Source organism: Coloeus monedula (assembly GCF_965178545.1).
Source record: "Coloeus monedula genome assembly, chromosome: 3".
Lineage (NCBI taxonomy): Eukaryota > Metazoa > Chordata > Aves > Passeriformes > Corvidae > Coloeus > Coloeus monedula.
In genome coordinates, this window is record NC_138783.1 from 78,378,326 (window position 1) to 78,400,518 (window position 22,193).

Consider the following 22,193-nt stretch of genomic DNA (forward strand, 5'->3'; position numbering starts at 1 on the left):
AAGAATAATGATGCAAATATGGCTTCTTATCCTCCAGTGATTGCCCATCTGGCAAAAAGTTTTAGAAAATGTAACAATAGTTTTGAAATAAATAGGAGGAAAGTAAAGACCGGCAGTGTACTTTCCACATCAATGGCAAATATACTACTGATGTGGAAAGCAAACAGCTTCAAACAAGAGGAGAAACCACTGTGGATAACTCTCTCGACCTGTGAGCTGCAGGCTCAAATGCCACTGCATTAAAACTGAGGTAGAAAATCCCAAGTTCATCACCTCACATTGCAAAAACAGGTATCAAATGCTGTATCACCTATGGCTGGATAATATCAGGGGGTCAACTGAAATTCAGAGGATTAAAAAACCTTGCAATGCATTTCTGAATCTTACGTCCCTGTAGGAATATGGAGCGCTCACGGTCGGCACACCTGTATTCTGCAAGCATTCCTCAAAGACACCCCCCTGGCAAGGCTGTTTGTGGGGAGGATGGCGGGGGGCCATACGGAAACAGATGCAAACCTGCAGCTAGGGAGGAGATGCTAAGGACGCACCTTTCCCGCTGCTGCCACCCCCTCCCGACCCCCGCACGAGCACCTGCAGGGGAAGGGGAATCTAACCCCAAATTACAGGTCACGCCGCTGTTTGTTTGTTTGTTTTCGGGTCTGGTTCATATCGCCACCCCGGGGAGCGCCCCGCCGGGCCGTGCTGGGGTCCGCTCCGGGGACCCCGGGGCGATGCCGGGGCCGGGCGGGGCGGGGGCGGCCCCGGGGCGATGCCGGGAGCTGCCGGTGCTGATTGGGCTGCACGGCCGCGGCCCCCGCCCCGCCGCGCTCGGCTCGGCTCGGCCCCGCTCCGCCCGCTGCTGCCGGGATCCCCCGCCCCCGGGCTCGCCGGGATCCGCCGCGGCTCCGCGCCGCCCGCCGCCTGCTGCCGGGCCCATGGCGAGCACGTCGGCGGAGATCATCGCGTTCCTGCTGACCATCTCGGGATGGGTGCTGGTCTCCTCCACGCTGCCCACCGACTACTGGAAGGTGTCCACCATCGATGGCACGGTCATCACCACCGCCACCTTTTGGGCCAACCTCTGGAAGACCTGCGTGACCGACTCCACCGGCGTCTCCAACTGCAAGGACTTCCCATCCATGCTGGCGCTGGACGGTCAGGCTCCCGCTGACCCCCACTCCGACACCTCCCCGGTGTCCCCTGTGCGGGAGCTCCCGGGGCCGCTCCCGGGCCGGCCTCGGCGGGGCGGGCGGGCAGAGGGGTTCGGGGTGCGCCGAGCGGGGCCGGGGGGCGGCGGGGACCCTGACGGAGGCGGCTCCCCCGCGGGCTCATGGGCAGGTGCCCCGTGTCCCCAGGCAGGTGGCAGCGTGCTGCTTGTGCACACCTGTGGAAGTGGGGTTTTTTCCTCCCAAAAACCTACTGGTTGAGATTTGTGCCCAAGTGTCCGTTTTGGCCTCTCGTGCTGTCACTACCTGCCTTTTTGTCCCCATCAGAAGAGTGTGTGTGTGGATTTGACACGAGAAGAATGCAGGCAAATTTTTCTTGCCGATTTATTTTCCGACTGTCGTGACATTCCTCTTTTTTATGGTTTTGCCAGCCATGCAACGGTCAGTGGAGAAGAACAAGCCTTGGCGTAGTTTTGTTTTAATTAATGTTCCTTTGCTGGTTTTGCTAAGCGGTTATTAACTCAGATGTAATTGCTTCATTGATAAATGACAGTGTAAAAGCTCGGGGCAGTCAGGGATGCAAAAGTATGCAGAAGGGATGCATAGCTTTGCTCAGCTTTAGGGCAGTATTATTTTGAAGCAAAGCTAAGAGTTTTGCTATAGGGCTTGAAACCAAAGATTGAGTTGGTGCTGCATTTCTTCCCTGATTAAGGGGAAACATTTTTGCCCTTTAAGGAAGCTGTACTGAGAAACTGGTTCACTGCAGGAAATCTTTACAATTAAACATTTAGTTGATAAATGCACATCGATTATGGCTGGTAGAAACAGGAAAAGTGTGTATGTCATCAGTTTATAGGTTCAGCAGTGACTGTAAAGAAAGGGAGAAAGGTTTCTAAAATTATGGCACCTTTTCTAAGTTTTTTAGTTATAAATTAATGCAATATGCAGTGTTCCAGTGGCTTTGATACTCACAAAAGATCATGCCTGCTGTTCACAGTTTGGCAAGACATCCCCTTTGCACTGGAGTCTGAGAAGGTATTTTGGTGTTAAAAGCTCTGATTAAGAGGAACGGAAGGTCTGTTAATCTAATCACTAACAGAGATTAATACTATTGTAATGGGGATTAATATGAACATGACGTTAATACCAATATCAGAAAACCTTTAACCTCTGTATGTAGAAAGGGCTGAAAGATGTCAAGATACCAAAAAGAGGTAACACAGGCAACCCTTAAGCATCACTATTGCAGGATGTTTCACTTGGGTGAAGTGCCGTTCCCCAGACCTTCTTTTGACCCAGCCCCATGGAGGCAGAGGGATTTGCCAGTTCCTCCAAAGGGATAGGAGAGCTGGCTGGCCTCCATTGACATCAGTCACTCTGTGGCCAAGTGTAGCAGCTGAGAATGTAGTTTCCAGGACTGGGCAAGGAGCTGTGGTCTCTGTGCAGGCAGGCATGGAGTGATCATTGGTGCGAAACCGTTTGGATCCCTTGAATCTATTGTTTAGCTGTTCTTTTAGGTCTGGTTGAATCTGTTTTCAGAGTAAGAAAAGCATAGTTACAAAGTATGCAGAATTGGGAACATTTAAATTATCAAGAAGACAACGACACTTGACAGCAAGGTCCTTACCACCCATTCCCCCAAATGCTTGTGCATTGAAACTTTGTGTGTTGGGTAGCATGTTCCACTTGGCCAAGGAATGAGTTTTCAAGGTGCCTTGTGCACAGTGAAAGAGCCATCAGGTCATTTTGGACAGAAGTGAATCTGAAATGCACATCTGGAAGAGCCCTGTCTCAATCCTTCTGGCTAGGTTGTTTATCAGTAGTGGAAAGTTCTCAGCTTCAGTGTTTCTCAATAGCATCTCTAAATGCTATGGGGCCAGATTCTGGTACCCAGGCACAAAGTGAATGAAAGGCAGGCTGGAGGGAGGGTGATGTACCCCCCAGCACAGACCAGGCACGCTGGGTTGGGTCAGAGGGGCAGCCGCTGCAGTCAGGGGTGCTTTCAGTAGGTAGCCTAGCCCAGACTCCCCTCCTTGTGGTTACAGCTCTGCAGGGAACCTGTTAGCAGCTGACTGTGGGTGTGTATGTCCCCTCTTCACCCTAAACCTTCCCCTGTGGGGGAGTGCACTTCAGGACTGCAGTGTGTCACTCGTGGCTTAAAGAATTTCTGTCTCAACAAGTAGACGAATCTTCCTCAGCCCTTGTCTAGCCTCTCCCTTCGCTGCTCTTCCTCTTTGCCCAGACTTACATGTCTAAGGTGGATCTCATTCCCTGTGTTTGGGAATGTGGGAATTTCCTGACTCCATCCTCAGGTGGGGAACTCAGAAGACACAAAACGGCAGATCTGGTTTCCTGTTTTCAGTGAAGTGTTTGTGAACAGAAACAATAACCCTATAAAGATACATGTAGTGACAATCTGTTGCTCTCCTCAAAATGGTAGAGCATGACTGGGAAATTACTAAAAATATTTCTGTTCTCCCACGGAAATGTGGCTCTGTTCCACTTCTCCCTCACACAGATGGAGAGGATGTGCCTCACAGAGCAGTTCCTCTTCTACGGAAATATTTTTTTTGGTCAAATCAGAAACCTACAAGTGTTGCTGGACTTCTTATCCACAGAGACTGCTCAGGTCTTCCAGAGGATCAGAGGCAAAATGAGGGGGAAACAAATCAGGGTGTCACTGTGCTTTGAGCAACCCTGTCTATGCAAGGTGTCCTTTCCCATGGCAGGGGTTAGGAACTAAATGACCTCTGAGGTCCCTCCCAACCCAAACCACCTGATGGCTCTGTGATTCTATGCCAGTTGCTGGAGTTCTCCTGTGGAGTGCAGGAGAAGTCCTTCGTTCTTCAGAAGCAGTGTCATAGTTCAGGTCAGGGGTGCTCAGGAGATAGCTCTTCTTTACCCTTGTTTTGGTTTGTATCATGGAGTGGGCTTGGGCTGTCCTCCCCAGATTGCTGTGGCATGGCACAGCAGTAGGGCTGCCCTGATGGCTTTTAGGCCATCACTCCACATGAACAGTGTCCAGAGAAAATTAATTGTGGTCCCCTTCCACCTTTATGCACTCCTGTAGAAGAAATCAATTTGGCCAGCTGTCATTAAGTGCTAAGCCCCACATTCTGTATGCAAGCAAAAATGCTCTTCCTGTCCATGGGACTTAAAGTCATTTCGGGTCTATTTTTTGTGCCACTGTTCATAGGTGGAAATTTACTGATGAAACCACCTCCCCAAAAGAGGACCTATCAGTTTCCATGTTTCCAACAGTGGATCTGATGACCTTTTGCAAGATCAGAGCTGAACAAAAATTCAATTATGAGCTAAAAGAGGGTATTAGAGCTTAGAAAGACATACAAAAGCAATGGGTGTGTACTTTTGGAAGGAATCTGTGCTGTATCTGTAAGGCAACCTCTTACACTTCACGTGATGCAGACTGCAAAATGCCACCAGAGGCATTTATTGTGAAAGTGGCAGTCCCCATAACTTTGCATATATATTTTTTTGCATTGTGTCATATGATATGAGTATATGAATGCCTCCTAACTCTTTGTAAGCATGAGGCAAGTGTGAGAGCAGTGAGGCAAGAAAGATGAAGCTCTAACAAGATTAATTTGAATGCAAGACAAAACACATTTGTTTAAAAAAAAAAAACAACCCACCTTGAAATAGGTTTCTCTTGGAATGCTGCTAAACATGACTTTATGAGTAATGCATGTTTGTCTGCTTGTCTGTTTAAAACACATGGCTTTTAGCTGGTTGGGAGCTTCATTTGGGTGGTTGGTATGTACATGACAAGTTTCCTGCAGGAGCTGGTGCAAATACAGTCAATAAAGGACAGGTTTTAGTCTTGAGTGGAGGACTGTGAAGAAATCCCTTTTACAGTCCTCTTCATTATCATAGAATCACAGAGTGGTTTGGGTTGGAAGGGACCTTAAAGACCATCTAGTTCCAACTCCCCTGCCATGGGCAGGGATACCTCCTACTACAAACGTTGCTCAAAGCCACATCCAGCCTTCAACACTGCCAGGGATGGGGCATCCACACCTTCTCTGGACAACCTGTCCCAGTGTCTCACCACCCTCACAGTAAAGAATTTCTTCCTAATATCTAATCTAAATCTCCCCTTTTTCAGTTTAAAGGCATTTCCCCTTGTCCTGTCACTACACACTCTTGTAAAAAGTCCTTCTCCAGTTTTCCTGTAGGCCCACTTTAGGTTCTGGAAGGCTGCTATAAGGTGTCCCCAGATCCTTTTCTTCTTCAAGCTGGACAAGTCCTACAGGTCTTGGTGACCAATATAATCTTGCTTTCTTGAAAGCAGGAAAGAGGTTTAGTTCCTCCTACAGGCAAATGTTATACAGAGTTTGAATCTAGGATCTAAGCAATAGGAGGTTAGATTTGGTGAAAATGTTGATTTCAACTTTTCATGCTTCCTAATGCTCCTGTCAACCTAATGGGACTAATAGAGCCTTTTGCTTTTCCACAGTACTAGTGTAAACTGTGAGGTTTTTTCCCCTATATTTTGTTTTAAAAGTGTGTGCCAGTTGGCTGATTGCTGTGTGAACTGAAACAAGCTGTGCTGTAGCTGGCCTGCCGAATTTGGTGAATTATTTAGTGAGAAAGGTTATTCATTCAGCAGAACTGAGCAGTCCTCCAGTTCATGCTGTTTATAATTGAAAATGATTTCTGAGTGAGCAAGTTAATTATTTCTTGCTGTCTCACTACCCTCTACCTATTTTAAAACTGTGTATTGACCTTCAGGAAAAACTGAATTTCAGCCCTGTGGTTACTTGCAAATGCTGGATATTTTGGTTGGGGTGAATATTTACTGGTTTTCCTAGGAGGCTCAGACATAAATAAAAGTTTGGAGGACCTCCGGGTAAACACGTTCATGGTTCAGCACTTTAATGTGTCAATTAGCTAACTAACACTGTCAATAAATTGGACCTGTCAAAAATAATAGCTTCCTTTCCAGTTTTCATCTCGTGCTTTACCTGTCTGCTACAAGAAATACATTACACACCACCTAAAGCAGCATAAGCCAACTTTTCCATGCCTATAGCAAAAACTAACAAAGCAAGGCTGCTGTCTTCAAACCTGGGTCTCACACAAATTCCTCTCTCTCTTACATTCCAACGTGTGAGCCATATGACAGTCACACTTATTTCATTGACTGTGTATTTCTTTAGCAGGTGGGCTACAGAAGCATGTTGCAAATGAAAGAAGTCCACCTGTGTGCCAGCAGATGTAGATAAATGCAGTAGGTTGTGTTCACAGATGGGCACCGTAGCTCACAGGTTCAGTAGGCCTGCTAAAATGGAGTGTTGTGTGCTACAAATTGCTTTGTTGCACAAAGCTGTGAATCAGTGGGGGATTTAAAACATTGTTCAAGCATGGGGCAGTCGTCCTGTAGCTGATATGCCTTCAGCAGTGGCTAAAGGAGGTGGCAGTAAGGATAGCAAAAGGTGGCCAAGTGTCTGTGGTAGCCATCTGCATCTCAAAGCAAAGCCCTGCCAGGCAGACACAGATTTCTCTGTCATGAACGTATCCAATCTCTTTTTGTGTCTCTGTAAACCCTTAGTGTCCACACATCCTGTTGAAGGGAGTTCCACATCTTCATTTTACAAACAAGCACACCTTTTGTTTTGAATCTCTGCCTTCTGTTTTCATTAGATGTCCTCTAGTTCCTGCTTTAATATATTGTTTTCTTACATATTAAAACTTTTATGCAGGGTTTGGTGGGGGTTTTTTGTTTATTTATTATTACATAAAATTTGGTGTAATAGGCAATGACAGTGTGGTTTAGCTCTCAACATTTCCACCCACTGGAGATCAAAGCAAAAAGAATGAATACCCTAATAGTGGGAGTTCACTTTCATTTTAACTGAGATGTAACAACAAGTTATGAAGAAAAACATCTTGTGATGGTTATTCAGCTGTGTAAGATTGCAGCGTTCCACCCTGTAAGCAGCGATATGAGATTATCACAGTCTTTCAACTACAAGATATTCCCGGAAGGGAGAAGAGGCCAAGCAGCCCATTGTCCCGTTGAACAGCCCTGCCCTGGGAGGTCCCTCTGGGGGCGGTCTCGGGCAGCACAGCCAAATTGTTTGTGGCTGAAGCCAGGTGCAAGCCCTTTGTCCAGGTTTAAATATGTCAGTGATTTGCTTTATCCCAAGGGACTACTGCTGTCCATGGAGCTGAGTGCATGGCTGACTTCCTTGCAGAATGAGGGCCTTCTTGGCACATCCAGATCAAATCAGTGGCACATCCAGACAAGCCCAGGAAGGCCCAGGACCCCAGCCAGGGTCACTGCTGCCAGCCTCAAGGCCAGTCATATTATATCTGCAGCACACATGCACAACAGGGCTGATGTAAGTCTTGCTTTGTGTGCACAGGGTGGCTCTGCAACCTGTGACAGCCCCTCATCAGACCATGTGGAGTTTCTCTTCTAAACCTCATGGGTACAACCTCTTGCAGATGCTACACTCGGTGTCATGGGATTATATTTTGGAGCCCTGAGTGTCATAGTATGTTTCTTACAAGCTGGGCTCAGGTGATGATGCCCTGTGAAGGGCACACATCACCTAGAAGAACACACCCAGTGGTACAGTGATACTGTTCCAGCCAAAGTCTGATTCCATTTACAATAGTGAGTGCCTGATGCTGCACAGAGAAAGGGGAACTATAGCAAAACCCATCATGGTCCCAGTTCTCATATTAGCCTTGCTCTTTCTCTCACAGGTTACATCCAAGCCTGCAGAGGGTTGATGATCTCTGCTGTCTGCCTGGGCTTCTTCGGTGCCGTTTTTGGACTGGTTGGGATGAAATGTACAAAAGTCGGAGGCTCTGATCAGACTAAAGCAAAAATAGCTTGTTTAGCTGGACTGATTTTCATACTCTCTGGTAAATATACTTTATTTCTATCAGTTTGCATATTTGAAGTCATACTGGAGCCGCTTCTTTTCCGCAGAAACCCGTGCACAATCCTCCATGACTTCGTTGACTTCAGGGTCAGGCCCAAACCTCTGCTGCCAGCTCCACTGAATGATTTGTCTTATGCTTTTCAGGGCTGTGCTCTATGACTAGTTGTTCCCTGTATGCAAACAGGATTACATCTGAGTTCTTTGACCCTTCTTTTGTTGCACAAAAGTAAGTACTTTCCTATACCGTAAATCTTTCAAACAAGTAGACCTTACATTTCCTACTGTGCACCAGAGCCTGTTTAGGTAGAGAGCAGCTGCTTCTTCCCTTGGGGAGAGGAGGAGAGTAGGCTGCAGTTTTACTTAATCACAATTTCTAACTGGAGTAACCAGGTGCTGAAATTCAATGAACAAACACTTTGCTGTGCAGTGACTGCTCTGCAATCCGTGTGCCCAGCTCTACTGCAGGCTGGCAGGGCAGCTGGGGTTAATTGGGAGTGAAGCCTGCCTGGATGCCAGAGGTGCAGCAAAAGGATTGCACAAGACAGAGGGGCTCATTAGGTGCATCATTTGATAGGGAAGGGAGAAAAGTATTTCCTTGAGCCTTTGATAGAAGTGGTTTCCATAAAGGTGTCAAGCACTGCGCAATCTTGATTCCTCAGGAGGAGAGGTTTCTGCAGGCTTGGTGGAATTTTGCTGGCAGATTTTCAAATCCAGGTGACTGAAATTTGGATCATAAACATTATCAGAACCCATGCTCTTATAAGCACGAACATAAATGCTTTGCCTACACTTGCAATTAAATTTAAGGGAGTGAATATTTATAGAATTTTAGGATCCATATCAAAAATAATGAGCATCCCTAAAGACTCCCTTTAAAGCTGTGCAAATTCTCAGGACCTGCAAAGGAAGCAATCCACAAACCAGCACTTGCATTTTGGATTGACATCTTAACTAACAAGTCTGAAAATGTTGGCTGTAAATTATAGCATCATAGACTTTCCTGTTTTACCTTCATACATGATGGAAACTCTTCTTTAAAGGCAAGGATTTTCAAGTTTTCTTGGCAGTGATTCCAGTATATGTCAAACACTGGGTATACGTTTCCCTGAAACCCGAGTAAGGGATCAGAAAGGAACCCTGAGCCTTTATGTTTCTCTTCGATAGAAAGAAAATAATCTGAATAAATAAAGAAAGAAAATAGTCCTAATAAATAACACTAAAGGGATCTACATTTGCAGTAGGGTTGACACTGCTTTTCCTGTGTTGAAAACAAGTTTGTATTCATTTTCTCCATAATTCTCCTATCGTTTCTGTTTATTTGATACAGTGAAGAGAGGATCAAAAGGGCTCCAAAAGAAAGAAGGATGTGAAGCTCTGTGAAGAAAATGGAGCCTGGCTATATAGACAGAAGTTAATTATTCATCAGGCTTACTGTTCTTAGTGAAAAATACCATGGTTGTTGCCAGAAAGTCCTTTTCCTACACTGTATTCCTACACTTGTTTGCTGCAAAAAAGCAGGCAGACCTCACAGTGGAATTTTACTGTGAAGGAATGAGAAATCCAGTTTAAATATTGAAATAATGGTAGTAAAGCATCCTCTCCAGAAACTACCTTTTTTTTCTGGAAAACCAGCACAACTCAGCTGTGGGCAGACATAATCATGACTGCAAAGATAAAGGCAGAGAGGAAATCTAAAGTTTTAATTTGAGTTGTGCACAATGCATGTAGCTCATGCCATGACCTTGCATCAGACTGAGCTAATGATGGCATTCAGCTCCTTCCTCTCTCAACCAATGTAAAATTTCCTTTTTGTTGCCATCTGTGAACCCTTACTTTGTTACACATTGCAGGAGCATTTAATATGCTTTGCTGGTATATTATGGAAATTTGGTATTGTCTCTTCACTGAGAGAGGATTTCGGCCTTTTGCCTTTTACTGCACATTTCTCTCCTGAAGTTATTCTGGCAGTGTCAAAGACAGGCTTGAGATACTGTTGGTGGGAAACAAATGACACAAGATGTTCAGCATCTTGTTTCAGCCATCAGGATTTCCCTCCAGCCTTCTTTACTACTTTTAATTAATAAAACACTAACTCTTACAGTCTTTATCATTTTTGTCCCTTGCCACAGTTTGAACTCACATAATCATGATCATTCTTATTGATAAATGGCGTTGTTTATCCAAATTATCTGACCAATTTCCCATTGTCTCTTATAGAGAATTGCTTACCTTCAGCTTTCTTGTCCCTGAATTGATGGTGCATAGTTCACAGAGTCTCCATTTTGATAGATTTGAATCTGTTCTTTATTTTCAAAGGATTGTAAGAATCAGACAATCAAAGTGTTCATTTCCCCTGGGTATTTGTACTGATTTGGAAGGAAGGTATGAAGGTCTGCTCTTTATGTAAGCTGATATCCAGTCAGCTGATGAAGCTTCCACTGGTTTGCTTGGAAGTTTACTTCATGGTCTTAATGTGTGTGACAACTAGAATATTTTTCTTCTGTACTGATATTGTACTTCAGTTCTTTCACTGAATTATGCCTCCCCAGATTTGGGAAGAATATCTTCTTTTAGCCTGCTTGGTTAATGCAGTTGAAGGTGGCTTTCAGTTCTCTGCAGCTGAATTCACATGGTCCTGAGTGGTCACCACCTCAAAGCCTCTTCATCAACTTCTCACTCCCGCCTGAGCTGCCAGTGATCTCCAGTCAGATGGATTTCACAGACTGGAGACAGTGGATATGCAGCCACAGACTTCAGACAGTGACGGCTTTGGTTCTTGCAGCCTAGAGTTTTAAGACTAGAGGAGTATGTTTCCTGCAAAGTTTTCCATGATAAAGGGGGAAAGGGGAAACAGCAAGTGCAGAAATTTTTTCTAAAAAAGCCTATCTTCTCCTTTTTCTCTTTTTCTGGAGGTACCAATGTTTATAAGGGTTTTTTTGTAGGGTAAGGTTTTTTTACGTATTAGATTTTGGTGGGCGGTTTGCTTTGGCTTTTTAAATGCTGAGAAGATCACAGAATCAGGGGATGCCAGCTTGGAAGTGAGCTCAGGGAGCATCAGATCCAGTCTTTCTTGGCCACAGCACAGTCTAGATAAGATGGCCCAGCACCCTGTACAGGCAGATCTTAAAAACATCCAGTGTTACAGAATCCACCACTTCCCTGGGGAGGTTATTCCAATGGCTGATTGTTCTCACTGTGAAAAATTGTCCTTATGTGTCCAGTTGAAATCCCCAGGGGTAACCTGTACCCATTACCCCATACCTTTTCCATGTGACTACTTGTAGAATGGAGTCTCCATTTCCTTTTTAGCCACTGTTCAAATATGGAAACATGATGATAAGATCTTCCCTAAGTCTTCCTTTCTCAAGGTTGAAGAAACCCAGTGCTCTCTGGCTTTTCCCACATGACAGGCTTCCCAGTCATCTTTGTGGCCCCTCTCTGGACTCTCTCCAGCTTGTCCACATCTATTTTGCACAGCAGAGACCAAAACTGAGCACAATATTCCAGGTGTGGACTGACAAGCACTGAGTAGAGTGGGTGTCTTGGGGTGACTTCACCCCAAGACAGTGGGATAATGATTTCTTGATCTCTTCTTGATCATCTACCCAGGTGTTCCTGCAGGGTGGCTCTCCCTTCTGAAGTGTCCCCTTCCCCACTCACTTTGGTATCATCGGAAAACTCCATCAAGGATACACTTGATCCCATCATCCAGATCACTTGCAAAGATTTTTAATAGTGTTAGGTTCAATATTAATTGCTGGGGAAGTGTACTTGTGACATGTCGGTTTTAACAGGAGTCAAAAGACAGGTTGGATAAAACCCAGGGAGCCATACAGATGTTGATACTCAATTTAGAATCTTGGGTTTTCCTCCTAAGTACCAGTATAAATATCAGAAGGGTTGTTTTCTCTATTTGAAGATGTGGAGGAAAGACCAGTTAGGTCAGCTCTGCAACTCATTGTCCTGGCAGTCACCCAAGACAGGTCGTATACACAATCTGTTTAATCATGGTACAGTAAAAAATGTTGCTTCAAAAGGTCAAACAATACCAACTACAAAGGCCGAATCCCAGGTCTTCTGTCTCAACTAGTAGGCACCAGTCAGGTACCCCTTTTCTACCCAATTCTATCAAATCTAGTCTTGCTTTCTTTTCTGTATGACTGAAGAGCTTCAGGAAGGGAAGATGGAGCTTTGTCTCCTTAAATCCCTCAGCCTCTGGCCAACCATTTAGTGTTGTTAGATAAAAATGTGGAAACTTGTGTTTCTCACTTTCTAGGCAAATGGTCTTGGCAAATAAGCTGTTACTGCAACAGCCTTCCTGGACCTTGGTCCAGCTCTGTTCTCCAGCACTGTGGTGATCTGCATCGACTTCTGTGGGGAGCCTAATCCTGGTCCACACAGCTTAGGTGTGCTCTGGCAGTCCTGTAGGGATGGAGGGATCCCCAGGATGGGGCTTACCTCACACTGAGCTAGTCCCTTTGATCTGCCTTTGCAGATCAATAAAAGAGGTGCCTGGAAGGTGTTTCAGAAGTGCACTTTGTGTGTATTTCTGATATGTTGACTATAATGGGATCTTGGGTGATGAGCTCTGATGCAGATCTCTGCTTCTAATCAGAGAAACCCCTGTACTTGGACAGACAGAAATCTTGAATAATGTAAAAACTGTAGCACATGGTTGGAAATTTGAGCATAGGTAGAATTAAAGCTTTAGGGCTTTGGCAGATTTTGAAGTGAAACAGGACTGGGTGCAGGGTTTTCCAGGGTGAAAGGAGCTATGGTTCCCAGTAGTTTAAGTTGGGGTTTGGGTCCATAAGCCCCACGCTGATGTTGAGGAAAGGTTCTGAGGCAGAGTCAGTTTCAGCTTAAGCTTGGTGTCTCCAAAAAGGAAGCCCGAACAAAGAAATCCCTGGGCCTTTATCCCCTCACAGTCTGTGCACCTGATCCTCATGTGCTCTTCACGAATCTTGCATGTGCCTCTTGGTCCACTGGTGATTTATGGTCTGGGGTCTTCTAACACCTCACTGGATTCTTTCTCCATGTCCATGTGGGCAGACCATTCGTTGTTCTTATCTTCCAGCTTGGGCCAGCCTTGGGGCCCTCCAATGTCAGCCTGGTTATCTTCAGATAAGGGTTTTCTCTGTTTATTCCCCTGCTTGGCCTTTCCTGCTGACAAACAGTTCATTTAAAGTTCACCTACTTTTTGTGAACAGGGCACACTTCATGCTGAGCTGTAAGCAAATTACAATTAAACTTAAGCCTACACAATTAATTTCTAATATTCTATAAGTAAACTTAATTTAATCCCCAATAGCTGGGTATGGAGAATATTTGGGGGAATCAAATCCTTTTTTTTAGCAAAGGATAATAAATAAAAGCTCTATTTCAATGATGTGAACAGAAAAGGAAAAAAGAGCCTAGAAGCTGAAGCAGTAGTGAGGCCATGAAGAGTCAGGTGCAAGTCCCATGGAGTGTTCTACCTCTGAGCTCCAATGTTTCTATTGCTTTTTGGCACTAAACCCCTGGGTCACAAATTACTCAAGCCTGGGTGCCCATAGCATGTAGCAAAGATATCATAAGTGTAGATTTTTGTCCCTGTGTGACTATTTCTTTTTTTCCAAAGTCTGTGCTTTACCTCTGGCTAGGCTCTCAAGAAAACATGGGAAAGTGATTTTATAGTTCCTCAGCCACTGCTCACCCTCTTGTGACCTATTATATAAATCACTGTGTCATTTTTTGGGTGTCTGGGCAATTTTTGAGTGTTTCTGCAGTGCCATTTTGTAAAGATACAAGTTTTTCAGAACAGCTGAGGTATTTTCAGTTAGATATTATGGTAATGTGGAACTGGGGCCTGTGCATGAACATGGAAATGTTCAGAACTAGCTGAGAAGCGAAACTACACAGTCTTGCGGTTGCACAGGCAAGCTTTTAATTGGCTGCCTCACCACAGTTCACAACAAATCAATTTAGTAGCATCTGCTCAAACAGTATGGACACCTGTTTGATAACAGTGGATGGATGGGGGACAGGGGCCTGTGTTTTCCGTGCAGGATCCAGAAGTCTGGAGCAGATAAAGGTCTCCTTAAGGGGAAACTGCAGCAGAGAAAGAGCAAGAGACACACTGTGTGTCCTAAAGGTGAAGCATAAGAGACTCTGGAGACTGTTGGGCTGCAGCCTAATGTGGGTTATCCTAAAAGTGCTTTAAGAGTGGTACTCAGGCAAAGAGCTGGGGAATGAGGCAGACAAGGGGCAGCCATGGTTTGCTGCACATCTTGAAGCTCCAGCGTTAAGGGGAAAGAAAAGAATCTCTTCCTGATGCCCTTCTTTCCCTTCGTTTACTACTGTTGCTTTAGAAATGTGGACTTAGCTTCGTGGGATAATGCTCCCAAAGCACCACTGTCTCCTCTCAGAGACAAAGAGGAGTTCCTGGCAGCAAACAATTTGTGGCTGGCTCAGGCAGCAGAGGGGACCATTGCTGGTGACAGGGAGCTCTGCCCACAGACATGTGGGGGAGCAGTTTCTTCCAGATAGAATCCAGCCACAGGGACTGGAGAAGGAGAAAGATGCTGGAACCTGTGTGTGCATATGCTTGTACCAGACACACCTGCGTATGTATATTCATATATTGCACATATGTGCATATATATTGCATATGCTTATTATGTGTACGTATAAAATCCTCATGTTTCAAGCAGGCTGGTGTGTGGATAACGAGGGAGGGAGTCAAACAGATCCTGAGAGGGAAACTTAAGGAGAGTTGTAGGCAGAATTTGTAGTCTCTGGATCAGCAAAAGCCCCAGTCCAGCTTGGCTTGGGAGCCAACAGGAACAAAACTGAAACGGAGGAGCTGGTGCTGTAAACAGGCCAAAGAAAGATGTAACCCCACAGCAGAGCAATCCAGGAGGAGATGTGCAAAGGCCAGGCCTTTCCCTAACCCTAACCCCTGACCCTAACCCTGGCTGTGCAGGGAGAGAAGCATTGCCCAAGCATACTGCAGGGACAGAGTCTGCCTCCCGAGTCAGAGGGAAATAATGACAAGAACGTGGGTGAATGGCAGAGCTGCCGATTTTGTGGTGGATAATGTATGTGTCAATGGAAAGTTCTTAGAGAAAAATAAAATATTTACTTATTGTATTCTGGAAATAACCCTGTTAAATGCATGCTCTCTTTTGTTAAATATATTTATTGACTTCTTGTAGGTATGAATTAGGAGCAGCTTTGTTCATTGGATGGGCTGGAGCTTCACTCTGCATAATTGGTGGCATTATATTCTGCTTCTCAATAGCTGAAAACAGTAATTCTGCAAGGTAAAACACAAGTTGTACTTACTGAAAGAAATCAATACCTATGCATTTGTACCTGCTATGTGTATGCAGTTTGATTACTGTTCCAAAACACTTTGTAATGAGATTCAGAAAGAGATTGTGTGGATAAAAGAAAGGAAGGGGATTTAAGGATAATGCTCTGTCCATCATTAATGTAATTAAGAAGAGATATTGACTCAGAACAAATACTTGTGATATATATATATATTTCATAAATTTACTACAGCTGGAAAACAGTGCATTCACTGATGTAGGAAAAGTGGTCAGGTCACTTTAGAGGCATGAATAGACAAGTTTCTTTGATCTCAAATCATCATATCAAAAGTGAGCAGTGGTGGCAGTGGGCCCTCCAGCAGCTGATGAGGGGTAATAACAAAGAGGAACAGCTGCAGGGAGTAACTATTCACCTAGGATCTGCCACAGCTTTAATTCTTTCATGATTGTGCCCTAATTTACTTAGCTGTGAACGAGGGATATTGCAAAGACAGATGGCTGGAGTGGCCATGTCAAACTAGAATGGGAGCACACAGACTAGGTATGTGCCCCCTCCTCTGAGATTTGCAGGTACATTCACATACATTTCTTCTAGCTTTATTACTATAATGCCTGGATGCAGAGATGTCACTTGTCTGTGGGATGAGCCGTAAATGGTTGTTTTTTTTCTCTTCAGGAGGGGGTATGCCTATAATGGAGCCACATCTGTGATGTCATCTCGTACAAAGGTCCACAACAGTGTCCCTGACAAAACCCCACCCAAGCACTTTGACAAGAACGCTTATGTTTAGTTGCACTCTTGGAAGACTCAAAGCGTTTTAAACATGATTTTGTACGTTTCATTCAGAGTGATTCTCCCCACCCCAACCCCAATGTACTTACCACTAAGTCAATGACTTTTAAAAATATTAACTTCCAGCTTTTTACATATTGATGTAAATTTTATTATATAATATTTTAAGATTGATGTTGGTCTTGTAAAGTTTATACCTGGAAATCATGAGCTGATGTTGCATTCTTGAAAAAAAATAAATGATGTATTTACTAATTCAGTCTGTCATGTCAGCTGCTTATAGGAAGGGCATCACACACATCATATTGGCATACTGCAGGAATTTCTGACATGGGTTCAGTGCTGGACAGAACAGTCAGTTGGAATAAGAAGAAGAGTAAGAAGAGACTGCATGAAAATAAGTATGGGATTTGGGGAAGCAGGAGAAAGTACTGATCGTAGTCGGAGTCAATTGTTAACAAAACCAAACCTGTCACACGGGAGGGTCTCGGATGGCCTCAGCAGAGCCTGTGCTGAAAAGGACGATGATACGCCCTGCTGGTGACAAGGCACCTCCAGGGGTTGTTTTCCTTCCCTCCCGCGGGCAGGCTGCTGGGACACCTTCGGCTACAAAACATCTCAAAGCACTGACTTGCAAAAGGGAAGGAAAAACCCCACGCAATTCCAGCGGGTCAGCTCTGTCAATGGCATTCCTGAAGGGCTGACCGAATAAAAGCCGGCAATACTGAACAGCACAATTTTAGATAATCCAGATTGAATTACAACAGTTCAAAAATTCATGTAGTATTTTTGCTTTGTCTGTCCATAGAAATGTGATGGCTTTTGAGGGAGTATTTGTACAAGTCTATGAAAGAGAACAGATTACAAATAACCACAAAATGCTTTCTAGACCGAGTCCCTAAAACCAGACACAAACGCAGGTTTGTTGTGAAGTTTAACTGATGGATCTTTGGAGTTTCAATAAAAATTGGTTATTTTGGGGCAACACTGGAAATATAAAAAATGAATAGACCTATTTATAATGACACAGTAAAGAAAAAATTTTGTATCTGATGTTATCTAAATTACATACGAACTAAAAAGTCTCTCAAGGTTCTTTTTGTTTTACATTATTTTTGTACTTCATTTCAGTTGAAACACTATTGTGTTTTTTTAAGAAGGCAGCCAATATGGACAAACCAGAAATATCAAGTACTTCTGTAATGGCAGATCAGTACTTTCCTTACTGTGGCTTGACATTTAATTTTTTTTCCAATTGTCCTTTTATACTAAAAAAAACTCAACTTCAATACAAAGAAAACCCCAACAAACTAACTTCCCCATACAGGAGGCATTTAATGATGATCAGTTTTAAAGCTGAGGCTTTTTTATTTTCATTTGGTGTTTATTGTAAACCATGGTAGAAGCTTAACAGTTTAATACATGGACATATTTTCTTTAAAATGTTGGCAATTTTCTATAAAGTTCATGATAAAATACAAGAAAATATGCATTAAAAATTGTATAAAGTAATACTCTGCAGAATATTCTGTTCATTGGTTAACAGGCTTTCTTGCAAGACCAGTTTCAATCTTTAATGTAAACATTAGAGGCAAAATCTTCACCTCAGTGAAATGAGAGAGACTTTCACCACTGAACTCATGAGTGTGCTGGTTTGGGCTGGGGTAGAGTTAATTTTCTTCACCGTGGCTGGTATGGGGCTGTGTCTTGGATTTGTGCTGGACACAGAGTTGATAAAAAAGAGATGTTTTTGTTATTGCTGAGCTGGGCTTGCACAGAGCCTTTTCTGTTTTTCATACCTCCACACTGGTGAGGATATTGGGGGTGCATGGGAGGTTTGGAGGGGACAGAGGTGGGACAGGTGACCCAAACAGACCAAAGGGATATTCCAGACCATATGACATCATGCTCTGTATATACAATGGGGGAAGAAGGAGGAAGAGAAGACATTTGGAGTGATAGTTTTGTCTTCTCAAGTCCCCATTACATGTGATGGGGCCCTGCTCTCCTGGAGGTGGCTGAACACCTGCCTGCCCATGGGGAGCAGTGAATTAATTCCTTGTTTTGCTTTGCTTGTGTGCATGGCTTTTGCTTTCCTTTTTGAACTGCCTTGATCTCAACCCACAGGTTTCCTCACTTTTACTCCTTTAAGCCTCTCCCCAGTTCCACTCACGAGGGAGTGAGTGAGCAGCTGTGTGGGGTTTGGCTGGGTTAAACCACCACAAAGAGAAAGAAGCTTGTCACTTTGTTTCCGAGTAGACATGGCCAGTAATGCATATTTCAATATTCTTTTTCAGAGTCAGACTGAAAGACACGAGCTCTGTATAGAGTATTCCTTGTTATTACAGGACCAATGAGAAAAATTACTGGGAAACACTTGATGTTTTTGCCTGCATTTTGAAACCCAGCAGAGGCAAAAGCAGGATGTCCCATCAGGAGTGGAACAATCATATATCTGAAGAATCACTCCAGTCTGTTACAGTGACTAAGCTGCTTTTTAACGTGCTTGTATTATCAGCTTCATGAAGGCCTGTTAAAACAAAGAGACAAAAAAATTAATAGTTATTAATACTCTTTTGGGGATACTTTTACTTTGTCTATGAGACAAAATGACATGCTACGTGAGCAAACACCTGTGGACTTCAGGAAGTCCCAAATTTCAACCAGCGAGGAAATGACAGGTGTTGATAATATGTAGACAGTTTCTCTCACAGAATATAAAGCACAGTACAAGCAGTCAGTGTCAACCTTACTTTCCATTCAAAAATAACCAGCAGTATCTTTATGTGACTGACACAGCTTTAACCTTTACATACATTGAAACGTTGGGGTTAGAAACTACTATATAAATTTTATGTAAGATTGAGGCTTTTACTTCAGCACTAGTTCAAATATTTATCTCAGCCTGGTAGGTCAGCTAGGTATCTTGAACAAACTTGAAATGTTGTTATTATTCTCAAGACAAAGCAAGTTCCCTTTTCCCTTGAATTTGGGAAGAAAAAAATTCCCGAATGATTTATTTTTAAGCTGAGGTTGAACTCTGATAATATTATGTTTTAAAATCTCAAATTTAAGTTGGCATCTCTGTATATTTACGTGTATGTGGTTTACCTATCACTAAGTATCATAAAAGTATGATATTTATATGGCAAAAAACCAAACACAGAGTTTTTCTTATTTATTCTTTTCTTACAAAACACCATCTATTGGATTACAATGTATAATAAACTGTACTTAATCCTCCTCTAGGTGGGTCAGTCACTTGTGAATATGTTACCTTCCTCCTTTGGTGAACTCTTCTTGGGAAGACCCCATGCATGTACCACAGACGCAGCATTGGGCTCATTTTTCTGAACTGTCAATGCCTTCTGACTTCTATCATCTTTCATCAATAAAATGTCTTCCTCTACTGATGATATATCCCAATCATCTTCATCAGGTTCTGTGAGCTAACCAGGACAAGAAAAAACAGGCATTTTTCCTCTGTCTGTTCAAGCTGCGCTGAGATCTTTCCTAAACTCAACTATGTGAAACTGCTAAAGAAAAATGCACTGGCACATGGCCTTTATGACATCTATCACCACACTTTTAAAATCCACATTAATTCAACTACCTAAATGATATTAATTCACTGTTACCATTCCAAAACTAAAAATAGTTTGGTTTTTTTTTTTCTAAAGTCAGGAACTGCAAACATTTGAAGTTCTGCCAGTTCTTTATCTGGCATAAACCTCTTTTTCATGTATTACGTGCCAGCCTTAAAAAAGGATTATCTTTTCTGGGATATTCCAGTGAGATGAAAATCCTTTAAGCATTAGAATGTGTATTACTTACATGAAAATAAAGATATGATATGCAAGGTGGCAGTTTACAAGCATTCTGTAGTCAAACGAGGAAAAAATAATTTGGTAAAGGCCTTTTTAATTTAAAACTAATTTACTTAAAGAGAAAATGAACCAAGGAAAATTAAAAAAACCACATGGTGCTCAAACTTTAAATATACATTCTCCTCAAGATTCAGTGTCAGCATGTACAAACATTTTAATTAAGTGGTGGATTTGTATATTAAGTTCACAAAATGAGAGTCCATTCGAACAGATGAACCTGAAGGCAATGAGTCCATGGTCCTTCTTATCTGTCTGAGAACTAAGTATCTTTATTCAGCTTCAGAAAGAAGAGCTACACCATTTCCCTATTTGTCAATCAGATGTGGCTTGATGAATTTTAGCTATTTTTAGAGAGTTTAAATGTGGAAAGTGAACGATGGTTTCTCACAAAGCTAAAACCTTATTTCACTGGAGTCTCCCAGTATTAGAGGAAGGATCTACACGGTGCTTCCATTGCACAGAAGGAAGGTTCAGATGCTACTAGAAAACAATGTAAGGTATGTACACGCTAGAGAAAAATCAACAAATATGAACATGTTGCATGTCTTGAAAGAAGGGAAGAGACTGAAGTAATGCTTTATCTTGCAACATAATTCCATTTTAACACTGCAAACTGTTTTTCAAAAACTGACAGATCTGCTCAGTGTGCTGTATTATTAACATACCAGGATTCATTATTGTGCAGTTTCAAATTATCTGCATTTGGAGGGTGTTGTAATGGGAAAGTCAGAGTCACATATATTGAGAAATGCTGGAGGAAGAGTTTCCTTCAACATTCACAAAGTCCCTAATTATTTTTAAAGTAAAAAACAGAGATAAGTCAACTTCAAACAAAGTTCAGTTTTGATCGAGTGTAAATACACAGCACCAATCAAAAGTGCTAAATACTCAAATATAAAAGTGCTAAATAACTCAAATACTTATATAAAGATGTCTACATTTAAACATATAAATATGGGCATAGATATATGCATATATAATTACCAAAGCATACAAGATGGTATGTTCTTCCAGGAAGAGTCCAGAAACAAAGTAGCAATGCCTGCCCTGGTTTCATGAACTTATTCTAAACTCATTATCTCCATACAGGATACATCAGGGACACAATGTATTCTAAATTAATTACAGCAACAACATTTTTCATAAAATGATAGAAAGGTTCAGGTTGGAAGGGACCTCAAAAGATCATCCAGTTGAACTCCCTCACCATGGGTAGGGACACCTTCCACTAGACCAGGCTTTTCAAAGCCCCCTTCAACCTGGCCTTGAACACTTTCAGGGATGGGGCATCCACAGTTTCTTTGGGCAACCTGTTCCAGTGCCTCACCACCCTCACAGTAAAGAATTTCTTCCTAATATCTAATCTAAACCTACTGTCTTTTCATGATAGTCTAATTTTCTGTCCAGAGGGATCTGTTCCATGATCTTTCCAGGCACAGAAGTGAGACTAACAGGTCAGTAGTTCCCAGGGTCCTCTTTCTTTCTTAAAAAATAGGTTTATTTTTGTTTTTTCAGTCAGAGATTACACCCAACTGTGATGACTTTTCAATTATCATGGAAAAGTGGCTTGGTGACTATATCAACCAATTTCCTTAGGACCCTGGGAAGCATCTCACTGGGTCTCATGGACTTACGTAAGTTCAGGCTTCTCTGGGGGTCTCAAACTCGACCTTCTACCACAATAGGAGGGATTTCATTCCCCCAATACTTCTGCTAAGGTTCAGGGGTTTGAAAGATGTGGGAAGGGAGATTATCAGTGAAAACCAGAGCATTTTTAAAACATAGATTTTAAGGCTTATTTTGCTACAGGTCTTTTCTCTTGAAGCCCAAATTCCTTAACACAATGGCCCACCATCTAAAGATCTTCACAAAATCCGGCCAATTTAACTGTGAACATTTTACAGTCTTATAAAATCTGACATTACAAAGAATTTGGAAGTAACACTGGATAGAAAATTGCACTGTAATAGTCATGTCTGAATTGATAATTTTGAGTCTGGTGTGATTTGCAGCTCCCACACAGTCAATGGACAACGTAGGTGTCATCAATGTCAATTACAAGGACACAGGCTAAATGTGATTATGCTACCCTCACTGCCAAAGTTAATTAAGAC

General features: G+C 42.9%; 2 protein-coding genes across 2 annotated transcripts in view; one reads left to right on the plus strand and one right to left on the minus strand.

Moving 5' to 3' along the window:
• Nucleotides 1–930: 930 nt before the first annotated feature.
• Nucleotides 931–16,313, plus strand: CLDN10 (claudin 10). Its single transcript, XM_082278033.1, has 5 exons — nt 931–1,155; nt 7,902–8,063; nt 8,228–8,309; nt 15,280–15,387; nt 16,076–16,313. Exons 1-5 carry the CDS (start codon nt 936–938, stop codon nt 16,188–16,190), a joined length of 687 nt encoding a protein of 228 aa, XP_082134159.1. The 5' UTR covers nt 931–935; the 3' UTR covers nt 16,191–16,313.
• A 1,279-nt stretch (nt 16,314–17,592) lies between these two features.
• The window catches only part of DZIP1 (DAZ interacting zinc finger protein 1), a 40,318-nt gene continuing 35,717 nt past the window's right edge, over nt 17,593–22,193 (minus strand). The window contains exons 19-20 of the mRNA XM_082278010.1: nt 19,470–19,641; nt 17,593–18,722 (exon numbers count right to left, since the gene is read on the minus strand). Coding sequence (XP_082134136.1) covers nt 18,640–18,722; nt 19,470–19,641 — 255 coding nt within the window. The 3' untranslated portion in view covers nt 17,593–18,639. The remainder of the gene's footprint in view (nt 18,723–19,469; nt 19,642–22,193) is intronic.